The sequence below is a fragment of the Blastomyces dermatitidis genome, assembly GCF_000003525.1.
Source record: "Blastomyces dermatitidis ER-3 genomic scaffold supercont1.5, whole genome shotgun sequence".
NCBI classification, from domain to species: domain Eukaryota; kingdom Fungi; phylum Ascomycota; class Eurotiomycetes; order Onygenales; family Ajellomycetaceae; genus Blastomyces; species Blastomyces dermatitidis.
Window position 1 is genome coordinate 583,255 of NW_025544778.1, and position 23,310 is coordinate 606,564.

Sequence of the window (23,310 nt, forward strand, 5' to 3'; positions counted from 1 at the left end):
TGAGCGTGGAGGAGGAAAAGCTTGAATCAACAGCAAAGGCTGAATGAATGAATGCCATGCCTTCCCCCTTTTCCCCCCAAAATCTTCTGGTGATGGGAAAACTGTTTATACATACACAGCGCAGTTATCGACTTATTATTATTATTTATCATGGATCACTGGCTACTGCCGAGGTAGTTAACAAATGGCAGCATACTGCAGTGATTGGGTACATGTACATACATAGAAAGGCCAAAATTGCGCGCACTGTTAATATTTCCCCCCGCCGCGGTCAGGGCAATAATAATAATATTAGGATAGGAAGCAACTAGCAGGCAAGAAACCAGTCAGTTTTTCTTCTTATTAGTCTCGTCCAAGTGCCATTTTAGTGAGAGACTAGTGTTAGCATCCATAGCATCCATTCATGGCATTGGGTTCATCGAAAAACATTGGGTAGAGTGGGATATATCAGGAATTGCAAGAATATTAGAGCGAGTCCTTTTTTGTCTCCTTGACTGTCAGTGTTTTGTGTATTATTGTATGTTATGTATAGTTACAGTGCAGTGGGACAAATGGGACAGAATTAGGAATTTCAACCCAAGCGATTTGTTGACGTGCATGTTTGTTCTATCTTATCTCAATCTTCCAGAAGCTTTTGCGGCGTGTTTTTTTGGTTTTTTTTTTGTCTGGTTCTCGAATGCTTATTTTGTTGTTGGATCTTGCCCGAAGCTCAAGAGCAAATCAAAAATGTCTGGCGTTGAACTCAAAACCACGCATGAGAGAGATTGAGATTGAGATGATTGACAGTTGAAGTGAGCGAGTGCGCGCTAAAAGCGAGACAATGCAACATTCCCCTTGCCCTAAGAAGAGCGCGCTACTGAGTAAGTTAACTTAGTTACTTGTACTGAGGGAGAGAGTAGAGTTCGCAGCTAGTCGGAGCTAGATGTAATCCAACCAGGTTCCTAGACAGCCGATCGGAGAGGAGTTTGGCCAAACGAGCATACTTCCATACCATAGTTAACTACTATACGGAGTAACTACTCGATAACTCGTTGACATCATGACACACCATGGAACGGCCAAATAACGGCCAGGCTGAGCGCGCCAAGCCTGTAAGATGCAACTATGAAAGGCGATGAGGTGATTGGGTCGCTTGCTCTCCAATCTCCAATCTCTCTCTCTCTCTCTCTCTCTTTTGCTTGCTTGCTTCGGAGCCGATAAACTCGGCTGCTTCTTGTTCGTTCCCAAGGCGGCGTTCTTGGCCTTGTTGCCCAGGTCGGAGGAATATTGTTGTGCTATGTGCCCCAGAAAAGACACAAGCCAAGGCAAGACAAGCCAAGGCAGGGCAGGGCAATGGGCAATAATAATAATGGGCGCTTGCTTGCGCTTTGGTTCTGTCATCCATGCATGGTTGGTTTGGTTGAACATGGGTAAAAAAACATGTAAATAGCTGATCTCCCCCGTTGTCGCCTCCCTCCGACTGTCCCCTGTCCTGTCGCCGTCCCTTTATCCTTTCTTCTTCCTTGCTTTTGGCGCCATCTTCGCGTATCATTTTTCGTGTCCTCTGTTATGAGCCTTGCCCCCCCCCCCCCCTCAACAAGGGCCTTCGAGTTATGGCTTATAATGATGCTGCGGATAACCCGGACGCGGCTAGGAGCAATTGGACAGATGTATCGATTTCAGGGAAGGCAGATTTAAAGGAAATCGATCATTATGGCGACAGCGACGGCCCCGAGCCGACGGAACACGAGCTGGATACCCTCAGGCGCATTCCTGACAAAGTTCCCTGGATCTGCTTCACCGTTGCTTTCGTCGAGTTATGTGAACGGTTTGCCTATTATGGAACCACAATCGTCTGTACGTGTAGTTTTGTGTGTTTGAAACTCTTCACAATGCATCATAATGTAGTAGACTTATCGGGCTGATGAAATATTTACAGTGACCAATTTCGTCCAGCAACCGCTCCCGGAAGGATCTACTACCGGAAACGACCCTAGATCCAATGGCCAACCTGGAGGTGAATGGTTTTTTCCGGATATTGCTTGAAAACTTTGAGCTGACACTCTTCGTAGCTCTCGGCAAGGGTCAACGAGCTTCCCAGGGAATGGTATTGTGTACGCGCGACTCATGCTCTCCCACCAATTTCTTTTCTTTTTTCTTTCTTTTCTTTTTTTTCTTTTTTTTCTTTTTTTTTAATTCCTTCCAGATCGCTAATAATCTAGAAAAGTCAATAAAATGTGGTCGTATTTTGCTCCCCTCTTCGGCGGTATGTATGCATATCTAGTGTTAGCAATAAGGAGTTTCGGAAAACTAATATCATCGACTGCCAGGCTACTTCGCTGATACGAAATGGGGAAAAATGAGAACCATTCAATACTCTATTGCTCTTGCTATGTTTGGCCATATCATCCTTATCGTTTCCGCTCTTCCTCCCGTCATTCAGCATCCCGATGGAGCTCTGGGATGTCTCGCCATTGGCCTTCTGGTTTTCGGTGCTGGCGTGGGTGGTTTCAAGTGAGATTTATATACTTTCATCAGGCAGGGACACTTCGAAGTGTAGACGGAACTGACATTTTCTAGGCCTAATATTTCCCCGCTCATGGTTGAGCAATTGAAATATACGAAGATGCGCGTCGTTGAACGGAAAGGCGAAAAGATCATCCTGGACCCCGCTCTCACTACGCAGCGTATTTTCATGTATTTCTATCTTTGCATTAACATCGGTTCCATCGTTGGTCAGGTTACCATGGTCTACGCCGAGCGCTACATTGGTTTCTGGCTCTCCTTCACACTCCCTACTGTAATGTTCTGCTTCTGCCCTCTTGTGCTGGGAGTGTTCCACAGCAGATACGTTCACTATCCGCCGACCGAATCCGTCCTAGGAAACGCCGTGAAACTTATCAGGTTTGCTTGCAAGGGGAAAATCTCCTGGAACCCTAGAAGAACGTAAGTAGCTTTAATCACTCTGACAGGAGGATTACACCATATCTGACCTCTGTAATAGTATTCGTAACCTAGGATCGCCGGCTTTCTGGAACGATGTCAAGCCTTCAAACGTCGCAAACAAGCCCAAGTGGATGACTTTCGACGATGCTTGGGTTGAACAAGTGGCCAGAGGAACCAAAGCCTGTTTGGTGTTTGCGTATTATCCACTCTTCTGTAAGGAAGAATACCTATGTCCTCGCCTGTTTCCTTAATACTGATAATGGCCAGGGTTGGCGTACAATCAAATCGACGGGAATCTCACCTCCCAGGCTGCAACATTGGAGCTTCACGGCGTCCCGAACGATCTCATCAACAACCTCAACCCACTTGGGATTGTCATCATGATTCCGATTTTGGATTTAATTGTTTATCCGTGCCTGCGTTTCCTTAAAATTCGCTTCTCCCCGCTGCGACGGATGGCGGCTGGTTTCTTTATTGCCACTTGTGCGATGATCTGGGCTGCCGTTGTCCAACATTTCATCTATACCACAGGTGCTTGCGGGAGATACATGAATACCTGCCCTACTCCTGCTCCAATAAACGTCTGGGTCCAGGCTGGCTCGGTAAGAACCTCCATTCATAGAACAATCTTCCTATCAATCCAAATATTAATCCAAACCGATAGTATGTTCTCGTTGGTCTATCCGAGATCATGGCTTCGATCACTGGCCTTGAATATTCGTACACCAAAGCGCCTGCCAACATGAGAGGATTGGTTTTCGGTCAGTTTTCACGCTCTCTCTTTTGCTCTTATATCTTATTATTAAACTAGAATGCAGATATTAACACTCTCCGCTGAGATAGGTTTCTACCACTTCACCAGCGCTGTATCAGCGGCCCTTGGTCAAGCCTTCGTGTCCGTTTCTGAGGACCCCCTCCTCGTCTGGAACTACACTATTGTTGCCATTATCGCCTTCTTTGGTGGCGTTGTCTTCTGGTTCACATTCAGAGGTCTCGACAAGATGGAAGAGCAAATGAACATGATCCAAGAATCGGAGTACCGAGGCCTTGCAGGGGCAGACGCCGATGCCAAGGTTCTCGACGACGAATTGAAATCATAATCTACCACCCGTCTCGTTTCCTTTGATAAGTTTTCCCCCCTCTCTTCGTATGCGGCTTCCTCCTCTCTTTCCCTCCTCTTCTTTTTATTCCTTTTTATTCCTTTTATTCCATACCTCTCGAAGAGAGCGGAGGGGACAAAAATGCGTTCGAGTAGTAGCGAATATACCCCACTTTTTGCTACCTCTGCCTGCTCTGCATATATTCATGCGCATGCGCCGACAATACCACTTTTATTGATCTTTCCAACACTCCTTTTTAATAACTCTGAAAAATTTTAATGCGAGAAAACTAGCGTGGGCGCAGAATTTTCGGCATGAGTTCTTTTTACTCTGTCATCTATATTATTAGCTAGTTTTTAGGTCCAACCCTCCCACCCCCCTGCCCCCCGGTTATCTCCTTGTCTAGCCGCGAGGCCACAGTTAGTGCAATACCATTAGTGTATCAACTAAGCTATTAGTTCAGAAGTAGTTACCAATCAATAATTTCTCATACTACTCTACTCCGTACTGTGTAAATTCTATGCAAATCTGTGGTTTCTGCTCTATGCTTGTATATGATGTGTTCTCACAGCCAACTTTCTCATTCATCATCATCAAATTTCCCTGTCATTCACTCAAACTTGTGTGTCTTTTGATGTCAGTATAAAGGAAAGAGAGCAAGGGAGAATAAAGATAGAGCTTCAAGATCAAGATCTGGTTATACTGTATGTAATAATAACATTCCTAAGGTTAAGTTAGGTCAAATAGGGTTACATAAATTACACTAAAATTTAACACGCCAATATAACCGATCTCTCATATCAACCAGTAGATTAGATTACGCGTATTTAATACACTAATGTACAAGGCGTATGAGGAGTTCATATTTTTCCGTTTGCTCTCTTTTATTATTTATAACAAGGGACTTTGGCTCGAGAGTCGAGAGCGGCTTGGAAGAGAGATTAATGGCACATGCGCTTGGTTCTACATACGATACATACTCCCTACAAAAAGCCTAACTACTGTTTGTTGTAAGCGAGCGAGACGAGCTGGCGCCACAACGCGCTGATTCGGCCTTTTGGGCTTGGCTGAAACTCCTGGCTTGAAAAACCAGCGCTTGGCTTTGCATTTTTATTTTTTATATATTTGCGCACAATATATTTATATTATTATTTAACTACTCCGTATTCTTCCCCGGAAAAACCCGCAGAGACCGCCGTCAGCTGATTGCGATTGAGGATGGCGCCCCCTCCACATGGTAGAACGCTCAGAAAGTTCCTCCTTGGAATAAAGAATAAAAGAGCTCGTTTCTAGGGTATAACTATATATCCCAACCACCTATCAGTTTCCATTTTCCTGCCTCGGAGACTTATTTTAGACCATCCCATCCAGGGACTGGCTGTCAAAGGCACCAATTGAGAGCGAGATATATATATTTATATATATATATATATATATATCTTAATCCATGAGCTTCTATTATCCGCGCGAAGGTTGGTCTGGGGGGCGGATGGTCAGATTCGGCCGCATTTGAGCTTTCCGGGCCGCACACACTACGGCGCAGTCCAATCAAATCCCCTAGCAGACTCTAAGACAAGAATAATCAGATGGTGAAAGATTCAGCTTGAGCACCAAGAGCACCAAGAGCGCCCGTCCTTCCAAGCCCAAAGGGGAAAAGCATCGATTTCACAACGAATCCATTCGTGTAAATATGCAAGTCAACCCTGTCAAACTTCCTCCGTACTATACTGTTAAATTTACTGCTTGAGAGCCGGCAATCACCACAGACGCAAAGATGACGATGGAGCATCCTTGTGAACGCCCCCCCCTCATACTATTGGAATTCGTGCAGCAGTTTAATTTCCCTGCTCTCAGCAACTCAGGGTCTTTCTGGGTAGGAATTTCAGGGAATGTGTTCCGAGGGACGTTCCTTTCTCCATCGAACACTTGCCAGGGAACAATCTCGTATATTTCTTATCTATCTCGACCAAAAGCTACATATATATATGGTATGTACATGTACATGTACATATTACAGTAATGCACTGGGAATGAGGCCCAAGACCCAAATCCCATGTTTGGCATCCCATTATCACAAGCCATGATGATGCGAGAACGGAACAGGCGCGAACATGGCCGCCTGATTGCTTAACTTTGCATTTAAGCCCTGGGAGTCTGGGACACCCATGCTCCCCGATCCAGCCCTTAACGGGCTGACACCGGCGAAAACTGCCTATCCCTACAGGTCTCTGCGGAGAGGGGACGAAGCAAAACCGTGTTGCATCCGTCATACCGGTAGTTAACTATCAGATGCAAACGCAATGGTTATGCCAATATTGTCAAGTCCCAGAACGACCTCTATCTGGAAAACAGTTGATATGAGGAAGATAGATCGTTGTCTCTTCTATCCAGACAATAGAAAAGGAGGCGGGGATGTGCTTTTGACTGCTACCCCTCCGATACGGACCACGTATCACGGGCGTTTAGCCTCGCTGTTTTGGCGTCCTGTAGCATTACAGGTTTCGCATAGAGAGAGCCCGCAATTGAAAACAGCATCATTGCATTGAGTGCTCGACTTGAGCTGACTCGTGGTACTGCCTGTTAAGTAGTTAGCACATGAATCAGTATGGCATCGAATATACGAGGAGCCTGATAGTTACGCAAAAGAAGTTGCCTGTCAATATAGAGATATCGAGGCAGATCGGCAAAAAGAGACATCAGATATCAGAGCCGCATTTTATTGCCGGCATGTAATTTTGTCCATTACTTGTATGGGGGGGCCACCTTGCGGGGGAACTATGTAACCATTACCATGCAGTGGACCTTCGGGTTTTCAATCAACCGGGAAAAGGAGGCTTGTTTTGGGCAATGCTGGGATGATAGCAGCTGAAATATCCCTTACAAGCAATGGCACGCCGTTGTATGTGCCGGGATTATTCACCAAAGCATACAGACTGTAGCACGCCGTCAATTCTACTCGCACCGTCGCCGACTCAAACAAGGATAGACCATCACCTTCAGCGGCTAGATGAATACGCTCTGTTGCTACCCGATTTCAGTGAATCTTGACATTACGAGTAGTGGTTGGCGTGGCCCAAAGCTCAGAGACCATAGAGAACTGCCACTATACTGCCGTTATTGCACAGAGTGGAATATTTTTGATCGGAATCGCTGGCTCCTTAAGCTATGAGTGGCCGCTGAACCCTCATGATAATATCATGCAATCATATCCCGGATATATATGGGGAAATTGCAACTTCTCAGACGCAAGATCTGGCAAGATTGCATGAACACAGAATTACAGCATACACTCTACCTCCTGAAGGCATGCGAATAGGGTCCTAAAACTTGGTATATGTATGTACATGTACATGTACGTAAGTTCTTTCCTAGGTTCTAACCGTCGCCATCTAGTTACACTGCGTAACCAAGCTATAGATACTTTTTGTTCTCCATTTACAGCCTGCCTGTATTCGAGAAGGCTGTTGGGATTCTCTTTCCTCTCTGATACGATAGGTTATGGAGGTCGAAGAATTGCGGGACGAGGAGGCTGCGGCATGCACAGCCGGAACTCACCCCGGGCCTGATATGTAGCCAGATGATGAGAGAGATTTTCCAACTTTGGTGGCACCTTCTTGTCGCTAATGGCTTACTCAACTTGATTTCCAGCTATGCTGAGGATATCCCTGAGTGGGCAAGGAGGGGGCGTGCTCTATTTGCAGGAGAAAGCCCGGGGAAGGGCTGTGAGTTAACAGGACTAGATACTGTTCATATTGGTGGGTTTCTCTTCTGTCATTTGATACTTGCACTTTATCTCACTTTTGGTGACACTGATAACCCGGCTCAGGAAAAAACGGGAATTGTGCCACCGACGGACGGCACAACAGATAAGAGTAGGAAATCACATCTAATGACCCCGAGCCACCGTGAATGGAATAGAAACTGGAAGAATCAACAACCTGTAGTGGGCTATATACGTATAACTATGTTTTATGAGCCTATTTACATAAACACACAAAATTCCTACCATGAGAACAAAAAAAGGGAGTCAAACATGACTGCGAGGCCCCGAATTTACCACTCCACTTGCCAATCACAAAACCTTAATCTCTGCCGGTCCCGTCAACGGCAAGTCAACCTTTGCGGATGACACCCCGGTTTCAGGATCATACTCGAACTGAGAACCCTCATCACCACCCTCCTTGGAAACTTTGGCCGGCTTCCCGTCACGACCCAGCACCGAGATAGAGGCGATCTTCAACTGGCCAATGGCCTCGTAGTCAAACTTACCCTCCATTCTGAATAGCCCCTTGCCATACGAGAATTGGATCTCCGTTCTATGCTTTTGCTCTAGAGATTCGCCATCGTCAAGGTATAGAGTTCCAGCAGCATTGCCATCAAGCCCGGGCGCAATGATAATGTCAAACGGTTGCTCGCGGAGGCCTTTGGTGGTGTTGGCACCGTTACTTCTAAGTGGGACGATGTTTCCCCCGCGGATATGGAGGGGGATGTGGGTGAAAGGGATATCGTTGAGAGTGATGGATTTGCCTTCGCCGCGGACTGGTTTGCCGGTGTAATAATCATAGAAGATATCGTCTGGCAGATATATGTCTACGCTTGTGGAATTCTCCTCCGTCACAGGGCTGACGAGAATGGCGTCTCCGTAGAAGAATTGAAGATCGATCGAGAAGGTGTTTTGGTCCTTAGGGTACAAGTAGAATAGCGGATTGAGGAGAGGTTCACCCGTCTTTGTCTGCCGGTAAAAGGCCGTATAAATGTAGTCAAGCAGCTTGTATCTAATTTCGATAGCTTTCCGGGCGGCTTCCGCGACCGACTCCCAGCGGTAGAATTCTTGGCTTTCGGAGTCGAGACCGTTATGGTTACGGTAGAACGGGCTAAATGCACCAAGCATTGCCCATCTGGAGCAAAGAGTCTCCGTTGTGTTGCCTATAGACCCCAGTCAATTAATGAAATTCACCCCAAGCATCAATATTTATATGTGCGTACCTCCAAAGCCACAGACATCACTCCCCGTCATGGGTACTTGGAAGATGGATGAAAAAGCAAGCATCTGCCCGATTGATCTCCTATACTGTTCCCATGTGCTTAGATTATCGCCGAGCCTGTTCTCAAAATCGTCAGCACAGCCAACTAAATCTAGTTTCTCTTTTTGAACAACTGATCATGCTCACCATTTCCCAACATGGTTTCCAGCGCCCGCAAACGTACTACGCGTGATAACAAACGGCCTCACCGACGATCGTCTCTTGAGCATCGCAGTGCGAGATACTTGGCTCATCACTACAATCTTAATTAACCATCGATTCCAAAGGATCGAAAATAATATCGACGGAGGAAGAGAGAGAACTTACTGCTTCCGTAAATGTTATGTACATCATACTCAACCAAACCGTTTGCATGGACTAGGTCGGTGTCCGCAGTTTTGTTGCTGATGGATCCTGCCTGGTTACGAATCTTGTACGGTGGGTTTATAAGCTCGCGGTTTGGAAGACCCTGCTTATGGCCATGTTTACCGTCTCTCTTCGCGCGGCTATGGGGCGGCTGGAACACTGGTGGAAATCCTGGAATGGGTCGTGGATTCAGTCGCACTGCGGGTGGTTCAGGGGGAAACTTGTTATCTACTGCGTACTTTTCTGGATCCTTACAAGGGTAGTTGCAGAAATTGGCAGGTTCATTCATGTCGATCCATAAGCCGTCGATATCTACTCCAGTTTGCGCGTCGAAAAATTGGGCAAATTCGTTCACCCAGTAGTTTTCTGCATTTGGATGGAACCAGTCTGGGAACGCTGTCACACCAGGCCACACAACACCTACTCGGGATTAGAAACGGGAACTTAAATTGTCGACATCTTTGATGCATACCTGTGTATATGGAACCATCAGCTCTTTTCAAAAAGATATCTTGCTCCACCCCCCTGTTGAACGCTCCATTATCAGAATACGCCACCGCAGGATCCACCATCACAATGTAATGTTGGTCATGCTGATGCAAGTAGTCCACGAGTCCCCGGACCTTTTTTATCGGAAATCGCTTCGGATCTAGGGTAAAAACTTTGCGGCGATCCATGTAGTCGATGTCCGTCCACATCGTCTCAAGCGGAATATTCGCCTGACTGTAATTATAGACCACCTCGGCAACGTCAAAGGCATCTCGATATCCATAGCGGCATTGATGGAACTATTTTAACGTCAACGAGGCGTTTTCTATCAACAGGAACGAAATAGCGGTAGGAGTATCTGTAAAATGGAAACCCACCCCAAACCCCCAGTAAGGCATCATGGCCGGTAGTCCCACCACCTCTGCGTATTGAGAGGCAGCTTGTTTTGGGGTCGGGCCAGCAAAGAAGTAAAGATCAATGATTCCACCTAGTTGATGTCGATCAATAAAAGATCCACCAAACCTCACTTTTTTCTGCGTCACTAACCTAGAGAATTGTATTCTAGATATTGACCACCATTCTCATTCCTATCGATCTTGACGTCCATGCCGTTAGAGTTAAGGAGAAACACGCCGTGAGTACCGGCTTCACCTCTGTGGTCAATGTAGACCGGGTGGTCGCCATATAAATTGGTCCCGGGCGGGATTCCGTATGCATCACGATTCCATAGAGTTGCAGTATAGTTCGTAGTATTCAGGCGGAAGGGATTTGTGTGCTCCCCCATGCCATAAAGGTTTGGGTCTGTTGGCAGGGAAGTGCGGAGATTCAAGTATTGCGATTGGAAGACGAGATTGGACCCTGCGGTATCAAAGAGAACCTCGCCATTATCTCTACGTGATACGGAAAAGGAAAATGGGGTTTCCACGTAAGAAAATTTCAGCAAAGATTTATGGTCTCCTCGTTCAGGCTGTGGCCGGGGGAAGACTGATTCTGGAACCTGGTAAACATCCTCATCGGCGTCATGAATTTTCACATGAAGCCGTGAATCTGCCATTCCAATGTCAATCGATTAGTACTAGACACTATTTAAATTTGTGAATATCATGACGCTTACCAGTTTCATATTCGACCCTGAGCTTCAGGTTCTTCAAGTCTTGGCCGTAGGTATTACATGGCTGCCCCGCGAGATGTAAGTCTGCAACGACAACATTTTCTAGTTCATGGAAATTTGAAGCTTTATATCCGGGGCATTTAGCGATTGGAAGGGGCCCTTTTGGAGGCCGACAAGCAGCGCTCACAAGGCCGGGTAGGAGCAACAAGATGGGCTTCATATTTGTAGGACTGAAAGACAGGCTAGCTTTTCATCAAATAAACAACGTGGGTAGTTGGACCGAATTTATAGCCATAGCTCCATCTCCGAATCATCTTTAATAACCGTCCCGAAGATCCCTGGCACAATGATAGCAATCCAAGACATGCTGTAGAGTACAACAGTAACATCTTGCGGAGATTTGCATGCGTCTTTCTTTGTTGAATGTGGATAGGGCGACCGGAAAACTCGACGTATTTCGGGCGCGTTCTGGGCCCTAAACCCAGCTTCCCCAGCGTAGAGCATTCTTAGAAAACGTAATTGAGGCGGTTGATCATCGTAATAGCGCCATCTTTCCTTGACCTGTGCTTAGCTATTTGTTGTTATTCTCGACTTTGTGAAGTGCTTGCTCGTTTGACCACTGACTCTTTTCGAGCTTCAAGCTTCAAAGTGGAGGTCAAAAATCAGAGTCGGCTATTCAAAGTAGCATTGACTCTGGAAAATAAAAAAATGCCCCTGGAGTTCATTCATCCTGCCATTATTTCTGTTCGAAGTTGAAGAACTTTTTTCTTTTTCCTCTGGGCAAAATCTTGTGGCAGGATGGAGCTTGCTTGCCAACCAAATTATCCAACATTAGGGCCGAGAGATCGTCGCCTTTACGCTGCGTAGTAGCAATTCGACGCTGGGAATCCGACTAAAACCTGGCACTAGCAGCACTTGTATGGGATCTGGAACAACCAACAGCGCCTTTGCGGTCCTCGATGGGGGCAATCTGCAGATTTCTTCCCTGAGTCAATTAACCGTCTATTGGCCGTCTATCATCACCTCAGGTAAGCAAAATCGAAGAATGTTCTAAGGTAACTATGGTTATCATTTTCAAAGGAGAAATCATTATTTGTGAGTTCCGAGCAGCACTGACAGGAAAAGGGTGCTGTCAATCTAGCTGGGTAGTTAAGCAACAGTTTGACATCTCCTCGTTTCTGTTTCTAGAGAACCTTTTTCCCCTGGATATATCTTAGTACCCCCCTCGAGAAATCCTGACAATAAGTTTCCCGGTATGTCCCCCCTGAAGCGGGAAAGCATGTGTCTTAACTAAATGAGACGTTTTTCCGTTAGACTAGAGATGATATCCTTAAAACAACGGGTTATCAGTTCAATTTTTAACGTTTTGATTGCTCTAGTTACCATCTTGCAATAGCGGAATTAAAACCAACCTAGGCTCATCAAACTATCAAGTTGGAAACAGTGTATGAGGGCAAGGACATATCTCCGTGTCCCCAGAGAAGTTTTCTGAAGTTAATAAATGGAAAAGGGGGATATTTGATATTTCCCTCTTGGCTCTATTTTTAGGCCTGTATAACTTTCTCTGGTTCACTGGGGCCGTCACATACCTACAGGGCTGAGATAGGTTCTTGTTTCTTCTGGATCAATACCTTGAGTCGGTGCTATCTTCTCTTTCTGCTGAATATATGACCCAGTGAAGGTGAACAATGCCGGAGCAAGCTCCTCAGGTTTTCCAATTTCATGCCTGGGCTTGATGGAATCAATGTCAATGACCCGGGGTTATTGGAATTGGCTCAAGGCGAAGTTGCATGTCAGAAGTTGTCAGGAAGTCAGTGTACTAGAGGCTCGGAGCCGAGAATATCTAATAAAACTTCAATCAAGTATTCATTTTACTATATAAAATTATCAAAAATTATCAGAAAATATATATAGTATTTTAACTATAGATACTTTAATTAATAGAAAATTGAAAAATTAACCTTTTAAAATAGTAGAAATGATTTATAAATAATATTATACAGTAATTATATTTTAAATATTATAATTAAAATATATCATTTCTATATTTATTAATAAACAGAAATCATTTTTCTCAGACACTCTATAAAGAGTTTAAAATATTTCATTTGAGAATAGTGTAAGCTCTCTGACAGTTGATTGACTCAGAAGGTAGCAGAACTTGACAGAAAGTGACAGTAGTTCAGACTGAATTAGCTTGAAGTGAAGTGACTGAGTTCACTGAGATAATGTTTGGCCCTTATTGGAAAAATCCAAGGAGGTCAGCCTCATTTTGTCCCAAGGTAAGTGTGTGGTTCATCCTTCAACGCCCGTTCTCAGAGCATTTTGCAAGGATTAAGGGAGCGAGTCATACAACAATTCACACTGTAAGCCTTTCCTGTTCAGATCAACGTGCTTTATTAACTCAATGCTTGGAGCTCTGAAGAGACCAAGAAGAATTTAATAATTTCAAAACTAGTCAAATAAATCACACAAAATCGGCTGTAATAATTCACAGTAGGGTATTAAGCATTGATGTAGAATCATATTTAAGTACATGTCTTCAGCTCGGAAGCCTGGGGCCTTTATCACTAGTTGTTTGGCTGGCCTCATCACCGGCCGTATCAAGGGACTCGCTGGCACGGCTCTTCGGCGTTTTCGGATTTCCCGGAGGGACTTCTTCAACTGGAGCTGCAAAACTCCATTGGGCATCTTGATATTCGTTGGTTGACCCATCAGAATCATCCAGGATAGGCGTTGAATCTGAAGTGGTCCGGCGTTGGGAGATAGAAGAGTGAGCCTCGGAGTGCCTTTTATTTGCCGCTCTAATAAGTTCATCATCTCTTATTTATTTTGCCCAATCTCGACCATTTCGGTATGCAGAAGCTCCTTGTCGAAAGGCCTCAGATGTATCAGTAAGGGCAAATGATCGGAGCTGTGTCATAAAATATTCAGGACGGCTATCTGGATTGTCTGACTTGCTGACATGTGTGGTGTACAGCTTTAATGTACCGCCGTGGTAAGTCGATGTAAGAGTGTAACCATTGTTATTGTAGGTTGGTTCTTGCTGATAGGATTGTAGAGTATGCATTCCGCGGGCACCCAGGGCGCCATTGTAGCATGCTTGCCGCGTGGTCACAGCAAGAGATCCATCAGGGCCTTTTACCTCCAAAAAGAAGTTTGGCATCATCGGGAGATCATCCTGTGTTGATGGGATAATTTGATCACTAAGAGCTTCGCGGATTGAATGATTCAGCTGTTCAGGACGTGCACCAAAAAAGTGATCTGGTTTGGCTGAAGACAATGTTCCATCAGTTAAGGGAGCAAGATTTCCAAATGAATACTCCCCTCCGACACATTTATGGTCGCCAATATCACCATCAAGAACTGGATTCACTGAGGTTGTAACAGGCTCTTTAGATGCATGCGCATCTGCTTCTCTAAAGTCCTCAAAGCACTTTTCAGAGAATTTTGAGGGAGAAAGAGAGGCTCGTGGTTGTGCCAATCTTTCCTGGATCTCCGCCAAGTTATCAGGTTTTGGCGTCAGGGTATTTATACTCCGGGGGATAAACACTGTGGTCGATTAGATGCTGCTGAAAATGGAGCTGGGCGTCCTTGAGCTCATCAGAACTGGATACTAACACACGTTAGTTGCTCTAAGTCGGCCTCAGTTTGTAGTTACATACATTCTTCAAATCAGATAGATCGGGACCACCCAATCTTGAGAGTCTTGTTATCTCCTTTAACTGAGTAGGCGAACAGTCACATAGAAACCCAGGAAGCCGAACGAGTTCCAGGCGCGCGTCCTGCTCAGCCTGAAACTGGCGGGTGTTGGGCCTACAGTGCCGGCGGTGAACCGGTTTGTGAAGCTTTTGCAGTTGTTTGAAAGTGCTGTTTCTTCGGTCGTGCTCTCTTATCGCGTTTTTGGTTAAATAAATCTTCGACAAATTATCCCAGTAAGCTGAAGTGGAATGGTCAAGCTGCTGTCTCTTCGAGTGACGCTCTGAAGGATGCTCAGCTTGCTGCTGCCTCTTGCGCAGGTTGGAAGCTCCCAGTGGAGGCATATGGAGGGCAGGTGGAGTTAGCACTTCGATCATTCAGGTCAGAAGAAGTAAAGGTCTCTTTCTTTATATGATGCCCATCCATCCTGCCCTGGGCGCGTAGAGCGATTATTCTGTCAAAGCAACGTAAGTACGCAGTAGTTACCATTCGGGGCCAAGACGCTAAGTCAAATAAGGAATGATCGCTGTTTTAGCTCCTTCCCGCCCAACAAACCCCCCTTGTACGGGGGTTGAATTGCTTTGACAGCCGGGGATATATATATATATATCGTACCTCATTTGAGGGCAATTGTTCCCTCTGTCGATAATATTTTATTTTTATTTCATTCCTTTTCCCTCTTCCGATTGTAGGGTTCAGGTAAAATTTAACATTTGCTGGAAAGGCCACGGACTCACCCCGTTCCAGAAACTGAGACTTCGCATAAGCTTGAATGAAATCCATGATTACAGCAAATATGCAAGCCACCATGTGCGACTTCCGCATTCAGTTACTGAGTGGATGGAGGGGTAATATGAGGGGGGGCTCTCAGCGCCGAGCCCCTAGTACGACTTCTTGGACACCTGTACGGAGTACATGTGTACATGTATGTACTACTGTACATGGAACATATGTACATGTACATACATGACTCAAGAGGTCTCTGGGATATGGAGCGATGATGGAGGCAAGCAAGGAGATGAATCAGTAGTGTGTCAGTTTTGCCGTTCACAGTTGCGCGTATAACTAGAGGTTCTATGGGGGCCCTAGGTGGTGTTATAAACTGGGTTCTATTTCGTGGAGTTCAGCCACCGAGATAATTCGCCTGGAGATGCGGGAAACGTCACTGTGCGAGATTGCGGGGCCCGAAAAAACACCACTCCGTAGGGTAATCGATTGATTGGAGAGAAGCAACCCCACTACTACTCCGTACATATTCTTCCATTCTCAAAAACCAATATTGCAAGGGGATATGCGCATGGCTGCGGCGCGTTTTTTGACCACTTTCAGTTTAGAGCTTCTTGACTTTGGATGCCCTGAGTAGGCCATGACCGAAGTGCCTGAGATCCAAACAGATCCTTGTACTACTGTAAAGCTCATCAATCCATGGGTCTAAGTAAGGATCCTTGCTCTAGAAGCCTTTGAAAACGGCCGGTTAATCCTCCCGCTCGTCGGTGGCCATAGAGTTGATGTCGACAGTCTCTGAAAAACAAATCTCATCCAATCCAAATTTTCTTGGGGGGCAAAAATCCGAACCGCGTTATCAACTAGGCGGGTTTGTCGAATCGAATCTGTGCAATGATGGTATAATGTAAATATATTGTCCCAATTCGCCTCAACAAGCCTCTCGGAGTTGAAGAAGTGAAGTGGAATAAAAGATATAGACATGAGAGTGAGTAGTTAACCCAGGAACGAGGTCAAGTGGCGCACTTAGCGAGGTCAAGTTTTCTGTATACACAGTTAACCCAAGTTATTTATTAGTGATGCTGCTGACAAAGCCTTAACTAACTAGTTAAATCATGTGGCGCTGCAATTTTCTCCACGCCAGCCCTAGGCAGCACAGTGATAGAAAAGAGCACAAACATGACATGCCTTCACCAGAGTTTTGTGAAGCCCTGCTATTGTTGGCAACTCTCACACTATTAGCATAGCTCTAGGAATGTATCATTAACGTTACACGATTGGCCAGACTAACTAACAGCTAGGGTTGCCAGGTTGTACGGTTGCCAGAATATATAGCTTACTCCCCCACAACTTCAATTCACACGGCCAAACAGGCGAGCGGTCTGGTATCTGAACGCTATCTCTAAGCATGATTGAAGCTGCTGGTTATCAGCTTACTCCCTATTATATACAATAATCATGGACTCTTCTTCACCAAGGACCTCGGGTCATGAGCCCCATGAACCCAATGAACTCCATGAATCGCATCAAGCTCATATACCCTCCAGAGTAACGTATACGGATGACTTGCCTACCTATGACTATGATGCTATGTGCGGGCAGATGGATATCAAACAGAGCGGTATTGACACAAATGCCCAAGTTGCAGGTACGTTGATATAGGGGTGTCATGCCTCCCCCCCACCCCAAGGCACCCTATCATTTTGCTGACAGTTATAGATGATGGTCGTGTCAACATCAATATCAAGGAACGTCGTGGAAGCCTGTCTAAGATATTAGGCCCAGCTTTTGAGACACAACAGAATCATCCTTTTGGTGCCTCCGCCTCGCTTGTTGGAGCAGATACGGGCCTCCCTGTCCCACGACTGAACATAGTTATTCAGATTGTTGGCTCTCGAGGGGATGTACAACCGTTTGTGGCCTTGGGCCGGGAATTAAAAAATGGATACGGCCATCGTGTACGACTGGCCACCCATCCTACTTTCAAGCAATTTGTAGAGGAGAATGAACTAGAGTTTTTCTCCATTGGGGGTGATCCCGCTGAGCTCATGGCCTTTATGGTGAAAAACCCGGGCTTGATGCCCGGTTTCGATGCTATGTTCAACGGGGACATAGGCAAGCGTCGGAAGGAAATTTCAGAGATAATATCAGGCTGTTGGCGGTCGTGCTTCGAGGCTGGAGATGGCACTGGCGTCCCAGTCACGGATGATAATTTCGATGCCACCCAACTTGAAGGTGTCGAGCCGTTTGTTGCCGATGCGATTATAGCAAACCCGCCTAGCTTCGCTCACATCCATTGTGCCGAGAAGCTAGGTATTCCATTGCACCTTATGTTCACGTACGTTCCGCCTACGATTTGGCGAGCAATCTATCAAGCGTAACTAAACTGATCTAGTATTTAGTATGCCATGGTCTCCAACCCAGGCTTTCCACCACCCCTTAGCGAACGTTCAATTTTCTGATGCCGAAGTGGGAATTGCTAACTTTGTAACATATGCTCTTGTGGAGATGTTAACCTGGCAAGGCTTAGGTGATGTCATCAATAGGTTTAGGGAGCGGTCCCTTGGGTTGGACCCAATGAGTATGATGTGGGCTCCAGGCATATTGCCTCGACTTCGTATATCTTTTACCTACTGCTGGTACGCATGCCAATTAATCCTACTGCAAATGAGTTAACCCTTTGACTTTCAATTCAGGTCACCCGCTTTGATTCCCAAACCCAAGGACTGGGGTCCCCATATTGACATCGCTGGGTTCTTCTTTCTTCCTCTGGCTTCGAACTATACGCCACCCGATGATTTGGCGGCGTTCCTCGCAGCTGGACCTCCTCCAGTATATATCGGGTTTGGTTCCATCGTTCTTGATGACCCCAATGCAATGACCGAACTTATTTTCGACGCTATTAGAAAAACAGGACAGAGAGCATTAGTTTCCAAAGGATGGGGAGGTTTCGGTGCAGAAGAATTCGAAATCCCAGAGGGTGTTTTCATGATAGGAAACTGCCCTCATGACTGGTTATTCAAACGCGTGAGCTGCGTTGTTCATCATGGAGGTGCCGGCACGACTGCAGCAGGTATTGCATTGGGAAAGCCGACCGTCGTCATCCCATTCTTTGGAGACCAACCGTTCTGGGGTTCCATGGTTGCGAAGGCAGGGGCAGGCCCTAAGCCAATTCATCACAAGGAACTGACCGCAGACAACCTGGCGGCTGCCATCACTGCTGCACTCGAACCAGGGGCCAAACGCAAAGCAGAAGAGCTTGGGGCAAAAATTAGCCACGAGCAGGGTGTACAAGCAGGCGGAAAATCGTTTCACAAGGAACTGGACATCGACTCGTTGCGCTGCATGGTCCTTCGCAATAAACCTGCTGTGTGGCTTGTTAAGAATTCCAATATCCGCTTAAGCTCATTGGCAGTAACAACGCTTGCAAATGAAGGAATTTTGGATCTTGGCGACCTCAAGATGTGAGCAATCCGTCAATGCCCTACACGAGGTGAAGGTTCAACTACTGATGATTTCTCACAGATATCGGCCACGGGAGTATCATACAGAACCCGGACCCCGAGATCCAATAACTGGAGGAGCCGGCGCCTTGATAGAGACACTTGGAGATTTTACCATGGGCGTTGCTGATATTCCGACTGATATCTTATTTGCTTTAACAAGCTCTGCCTGCCGTCGCCATGCGAAGAGAAAGTCAAAATCTGCCTCACATTCGCGTAAGGGTTCGCAGGTGTCTGCGGACACCGCTACACCGTCGCTTACCTCGACCACTACTCCCTCAGAAATAGGAACTGCCTCTGAGCATTGCATTCCTATTGTATCTGTTGAGGATAACTCAGATGGTATAACCGAACGCACGTCTGCTAGTAGTCCAGAGCGTGATGGTTCCGTGTACGTATAGCTTGCTCACCGTGTTGTAAAAATCACTATTTCTCCGCATACTAACTACTCATCCCATAAGCCCAAGGATTCACAAACGCAAGTCCTCGGAAATCCGGAATATTAGGGCTGCGGACATCGTACTTGCAGGGCAGACGGCGAAGAGGATGATCAATATGGGCCTCAAGTCCCCAATGGGATTCAGCTTGGGTGTAGCAAAGGGGTTTCACAATGCCCCGAAATTGTATGGTGATACCACCGTGAGGGAGTCTCCAAAGGTTACGGGCTTCCACAGCGGCCTGAAAGCTGCTGGAAAGGTATAGAATTTAACGACACTAGTATGGCTCTTAAGACTTCAACGCTAACTCTAGAATAGGAGCTCGGATACGGATTCTACGACGGAATCTCTGGCCTGGTTACGCAACCCCTTGCTGGGGCCAAAGACGGAGTTGGTGGTATGGTGAAAGGCTTTGGCAAAGGAATAGGTGGTTTGATACTTAAGCCAGGAGCAGGTAATTACGCATTCCTCTTCCATTATGCCACATAGCTGTGGTTCTGATATGTGTGCTTCCCTAGGAATCTTTGCCTTGACAGGCTATACCATGAGTGGCGTTTACAAAGAAATCCAAAAACGCTTGGGAACGAGCGTTGATAACTATATTATCGCGTCGCGAAGTATAGAAGGATACGAAGAATGGAAACAGGCTCCCAAGGGCGTGCGCGATGCAATTGTTCGAGGTTGGTACTCTCTCCGGGCCAACCCAGATGTCAAGATAAGGGGTTCAACATTTGCGTCCGAACTGGAGGCATTATCACGAGGTGTTTTCGATCACATTTATACATCATCGGAAGCCAAGCGCCGGATATCCAGGAGCAGCTCTCCAGCCAGGACGGGATCCCCGCCCCCCGAACGCCTCTTCCATACTTTCCGTACTGCCAGGGAGAGAACGTCCTCTTGCCCACCCCGTCAGTGCCATCATGATAATCATCATCATCATCATGACCCACGACGAAATACCATGTGCCCATCCGTCGCCAGCGGAATTGAAGAAGCAATTCATAAGTCCGTTGAACAGTCATCCTGTACAGACGCCGAAGAAGCTAGGTTGATCGAGCGTGCCCTCCGTGCTAGCGTCCTTGAACTACAGGCAGCCGAGGCGGATGGGGAAAGTGAGGAACACGCGTACACGCGTGCAATCAAGGCGAGTATCGAAGAAGCGCAGCGAGCACAACGGGAAAATTGCCACCACACTCAGCCCCATCCCCACACACGTCCGGATATTCTCCTCGATGGACAGCATCTCACAACTTCACCCCCTAGCTCGCCCACACCCAATATTTACGCCGACCAAGCGGATCAGGATGGAGACGAAGTGGGAGATGAAAATGACGACCTTGAACGCACGCTCGCCGAGTCGATTCGAAGCTATGCTGAGGAACAATTACGTGATGAAGAGGAGATGGAGGCGCTTACGGAATATATGCTATGGAAAAGTGCAAGGAACTGCTCAGGTTCAGATCAAGTGCAGCAAACTCAGCCAGAGAAGCAGACCAGCACTGAAGACCTGCGCAAGGCTCTTGAAGAAAGCTTGAAGACGAATGAGACAGATGCAAAATCTTCCTGATCTAGCTGGTATATGTTTTATTTTATCTTCATCTGATTTTGATGATTCTGTTACTTTTCATTGTTGTTTAACTATCTTAGTGGCTTGCTGAATACCCTTGACAGACAGAATATCTTTTTTTTGGGTTTTTCTTTACGATTTTATTATGAATATTCGGCTATGATTACCTCATGTCAAGCATCTGGTTCTTTCTGTCGTTCTTTCCATCTCTTCACTCCGTAATTTCACGGGGAATTCGACTTCATGTTTCAATTTAGCGGTGTGCGTAAACATCGATGGCCATAGATCTGCATATGCATATGTATCTGGCACAACAGTTTTAGATCATGAGTTACAACAGGTGTGACGGAACAGGCCTGTCATCTGCGATTTCTATGCCTCCATTATTTTTATGGCTTTGTTCTGAGCGGAAATAGATATCTAATATGTATGCCATTTTCTCAGATGTTGCATACAACATACACCCCTTTTCCAGAGCCAGAGCCGCAAGACAAATCCCACCGGATTTCCCGAACACTTGCATGTCCACCTATTCCTTCGAAGTAGGGAGAGAATTTCAACGAAAGGCTCCAGTGAAATCCTGGACTGTCCTGCCTGCAAGGCCATGCGAGACACCTCATGTGGCCCCCTCCCTTGCCAGCATAAACTGGGCAGATATCTAAATCATGGAATATCTCCCTCCTGTGCCCTGCGCGCCTGCCTCACACCATATACGCGTCCTATACTAGACATGTGATGCGGCTTAAAATTGACGAGGGGATCGTTTCAATATCAACATCAACATCAATGTCAGCATCGACAGTTCTATTCTCTCTCCTTCATCTTGCTTCTTTACACCCATACCTATCAGAACTGAAAAAAAAAACCCAAAACCGAAACCCTAAACCCTCCAACAATTTTATATACCCTACAACAGCTACAGAGGAGAGATAAAGCTACCGTCCAAAACCATAATGCGCGCAGATAGCTCCAGCAGCGTCACGCGTGCCATCATCGCAATTGTGGTGGCAGCAACGCTCGTTAGCACTGTAAGCGCCGTATGGACCTGTCCTAGTGAACGTGGGCCCTTCTGCTGCGGGAAATATGCGAGGCTCCGTGAGAGTCCGACTGTGCTTATTGGGGTTGAGTGTATATATACATTTTTTCTGCCTGTGTCTCTTCCTGCGGAGAGTTTTATATGTTTTGTTATGTTATGTTGTTGTTTTTTTTTTTTTTTTTTTTTTTTTCTTTCTTCTCTTGCCAGACTTATTCGTAGTGCACATTTTGAAATCACAGACATGGACGATACTCCCTCTCCTTTGCTCTCTGTTTCTTGAGTCCTTTTTTAGTGAGAAGCAAGTTTGACTAACAGAACATCCTCCGCCCGGGAAAACGATTCAAACCAACAGGCATTGATGCACCTAGAAACGATAACTGTATCGACGGAAGAGCTGTTCGATGCTGCAAGGCAATGGTATTCATTATTCATCTCTCCCCTTGTTGTCACCACTGGTTTATAGCATCACATACTCTTCACCCTTCCTCCCCCTTCCTGCAACTTTTTTTTTTCTCTTGATCTGTCCTGTTCCCTCTAGATTTTCTAACGACCATATCTCATCCTTATCTTTCCCGAACGAACTAGAAACCAGAATCTCCGAGAGATCCCAAGTCCCCCCCAGACCCGTCGGCGAATTATTACTGCGATAGCAGGGCTGTTGGGTATTCGCAGGGATGAATATGAAAAAGTGGAAAGTTGAGGAGGTAGCTAGCCTCTGGGAACAAATAAAGCAAGGGGGCAGCTGATATAGACGGGACTCAATGAAAGAGGGGAATGGATGGTGGGATGTTTGAGGGAGTGATAATGTGGATTTCCGAGAAATAGAATTTATCTGATATGTGATATTTGGTGCGGGGAGGGAGTAGGTATGATGGTATGATGATTTGATGTGGTGCGGGTTATCTTGTGAGAGTATCTGTTATTTATTAAAAATGGGGTAATATTTGAGTCGGAATGTCACTGAAGTATTTCAAGCCACGGAATGATATTTGCCTTTTCCAAAAAAAAAAAAGGAACTTGATAGTTAACTACCTCCTTTGATAATAGAAGACGAGGCAATTTATTCTCCAAAATGAAAATCATGAAAATCTCAGAGTACACACAGTGCATGCATAGATTTCTTAAATCCTGCAAGCAGAAAAATATAGGATATTTTCCAGCTTTTACTGGAAGATAACTTTTTTTCATATATTCCACATGCGATACCCCTTTCTGAAAAGGCCGGCTGGGAAGACTCAAAAAGGATGTCTCTCTGTATCACAATATTTTACTTCTCATTCTACGCTCAACAACAGTTTTACAAATGAACTATATAAATTTATATGATCTA

At 45.9% G+C, this 23,310-nt stretch overlaps 4 protein-coding genes across 7 annotated transcripts; 2 read left to right on the plus strand and 2 right to left on the minus strand.

The window, feature by feature from the left end:
• The first annotated feature begins 955 nt into the window (after window positions 1-955).
• Window positions 956-9,017, plus strand: BDCG_04776 (POT family proton-dependent oligopeptide transporter). Of its 3 annotated transcripts, none has more exons than XM_045420420.1 (11): window positions 956-1,836; window positions 1,919-1,996; window positions 2,052-2,093; window positions 2,207-2,245; window positions 2,310-2,493; window positions 2,560-2,925; window positions 2,984-3,138; window positions 3,193-3,527; window positions 3,590-3,686; window positions 3,769-7,780; window positions 7,852-9,017. In XM_045420420.1, the coding sequence occupies exons 1-10, from the start codon at window positions 1,593-1,595 to the stop codon at window positions 4,023-4,025; spliced, it is 1,797 nt and encodes a 598-aa protein (XP_045281003.1). In that variant the 5' UTR covers window positions 956-1,592; the 3' UTR covers window positions 4,026-7,780; window positions 7,852-9,017. The 3 variants fall into 3 exon arrangements, with proteins under 3 accessions (XP_045281003.1, XP_045281002.1, XP_045281001.1); XM_045420419.1 differs by having other exon boundaries at window positions 3,769-7,377; window positions 7,443-9,017; XM_045420418.1 differs by having other exon boundaries at window positions 3,769-9,017.
• On the minus strand, window positions 7,947-12,812 carry BDCG_04778 (alpha/beta-glucosidase agdC). The gene is made up of 9 exons (XM_045420421.1): window positions 12,605-12,812; window positions 11,019-12,480; window positions 10,451-10,951; window positions 10,282-10,391; window positions 9,888-10,203; window positions 9,377-9,835; window positions 9,197-9,305; window positions 9,012-9,127; window positions 7,947-8,951 (listed from the first exon to the last, which is right to left on the minus strand). The coding sequence occupies exons 2-9, from the start codon at window positions 11,233-11,235 to the stop codon at window positions 8,098-8,100; spliced, it is 2,682 nt and encodes an 893-aa protein (XP_045276533.1). The 5' UTR covers window positions 11,236-12,480; window positions 12,605-12,812; the 3' UTR covers window positions 7,947-8,097.
• Window positions 12,813-13,541: 729 nt separating this feature from the next.
• On the minus strand, window positions 13,542-15,058 carry BDCG_04779 (uncharacterized protein; the record flags this gene model as incomplete). Its single annotated transcript, XM_045420422.1, has 3 exons — window positions 13,542-13,757; window positions 13,863-14,505; window positions 14,681-15,058. The coding sequence occupies 3 exons, from the start codon at window positions 15,056-15,058 to the stop codon at window positions 13,558-13,560; spliced, it is 1,221 nt and encodes a 406-aa protein (XP_045276534.1). The 3' UTR covers window positions 13,542-13,557.
• Window positions 15,059-16,117: 1,059 nt separating this feature from the next.
• BDCG_04781 lies at window positions 16,118-23,256 on the plus strand. 2 transcript variants are annotated; one of them, XM_045420423.1, is made up of 9 exons: window positions 16,118-16,425; window positions 16,546-17,085; window positions 17,157-17,775; window positions 17,840-18,076; window positions 18,134-18,901; window positions 18,963-19,331; window positions 19,402-19,636; window positions 19,696-19,831; window positions 19,896-23,256. In XM_045420423.1, the coding sequence occupies exons 2-9, from the start codon at window positions 16,896-16,898 to the stop codon at window positions 20,942-20,944; spliced, it is 3,603 nt and encodes a 1,200-aa protein (XP_045281004.1). In that variant the 5' UTR covers window positions 16,118-16,425; window positions 16,546-16,895; the 3' UTR covers window positions 20,945-23,256. The 2 variants fall into 2 exon arrangements, with proteins under 2 accessions (XP_045281004.1, XP_045281005.1); XM_045420424.1 differs by lacking the exon at window positions 16,118-16,425 and having other exon boundaries at window positions 16,515-17,085; window positions 17,833-18,076; window positions 19,896-22,397; window positions 22,566-23,057.
• Window positions 23,257-23,310: the final 54 nt, after the last annotated feature.

Coding starts and splice junctions, on each gene's coding strand:
- BDCG_04781 (XM_045420423.1), top strand. CDS start 16,896: ATGGACTCTTCTTCACCAAGGACCTCGGGTCATGAGCCCCATGAACCC. Junction 18,077..18,133: donor ATATCTTTTACCTACTGCTG/GTACGCATGCCA, acceptor CTTTCAATTCAG/GTCACCCGCTTTGATTCCCA. Junction 19,332..19,401: donor CCAGAGCGTGATGGTTCCGT/GTACGTATAGCT, acceptor TCATCCCATAAG/CCCAAGGATTCACAAACGCA.
- BDCG_04778 (XM_045420421.1), bottom strand. CDS start 11,235: ATGAAGCCCATCTTGTTGCTCCTACCCGGCCTTGTGAGCGCTGCTTGT. Junction 9,306..9,376: donor ACATAACATTTACGGAAGCA/GTAAGTTCTCTC, acceptor TTAAGATTGTAG/TGATGAGCCAAGTATCTCGC. Junction 8,952..9,011: donor TGATGTCTGTGGCTTTGGAG/GTACGCACATAT, acceptor TGGGGTCTATAG/GCAACACAACGGAGACTCTT.
- BDCG_04776 (XM_045420418.1), top strand. CDS start 1,593: ATGGCTTATAATGATGCTGCGGATAACCCGGACGCGGCTAGGAGCAAT. Junction 2,094..2,206: donor TTCCCAGGGAATGGTATTGT/GTACGCGCGACT, acceptor AATCTAGAAAAG/TCAATAAAATGTGGTCGTAT. Junction 3,687..3,768: donor CATGAGAGGATTGGTTTTCG/GTCAGTTTTCAC, acceptor CCGCTGAGATAG/GTTTCTACCACTTCACCAGC.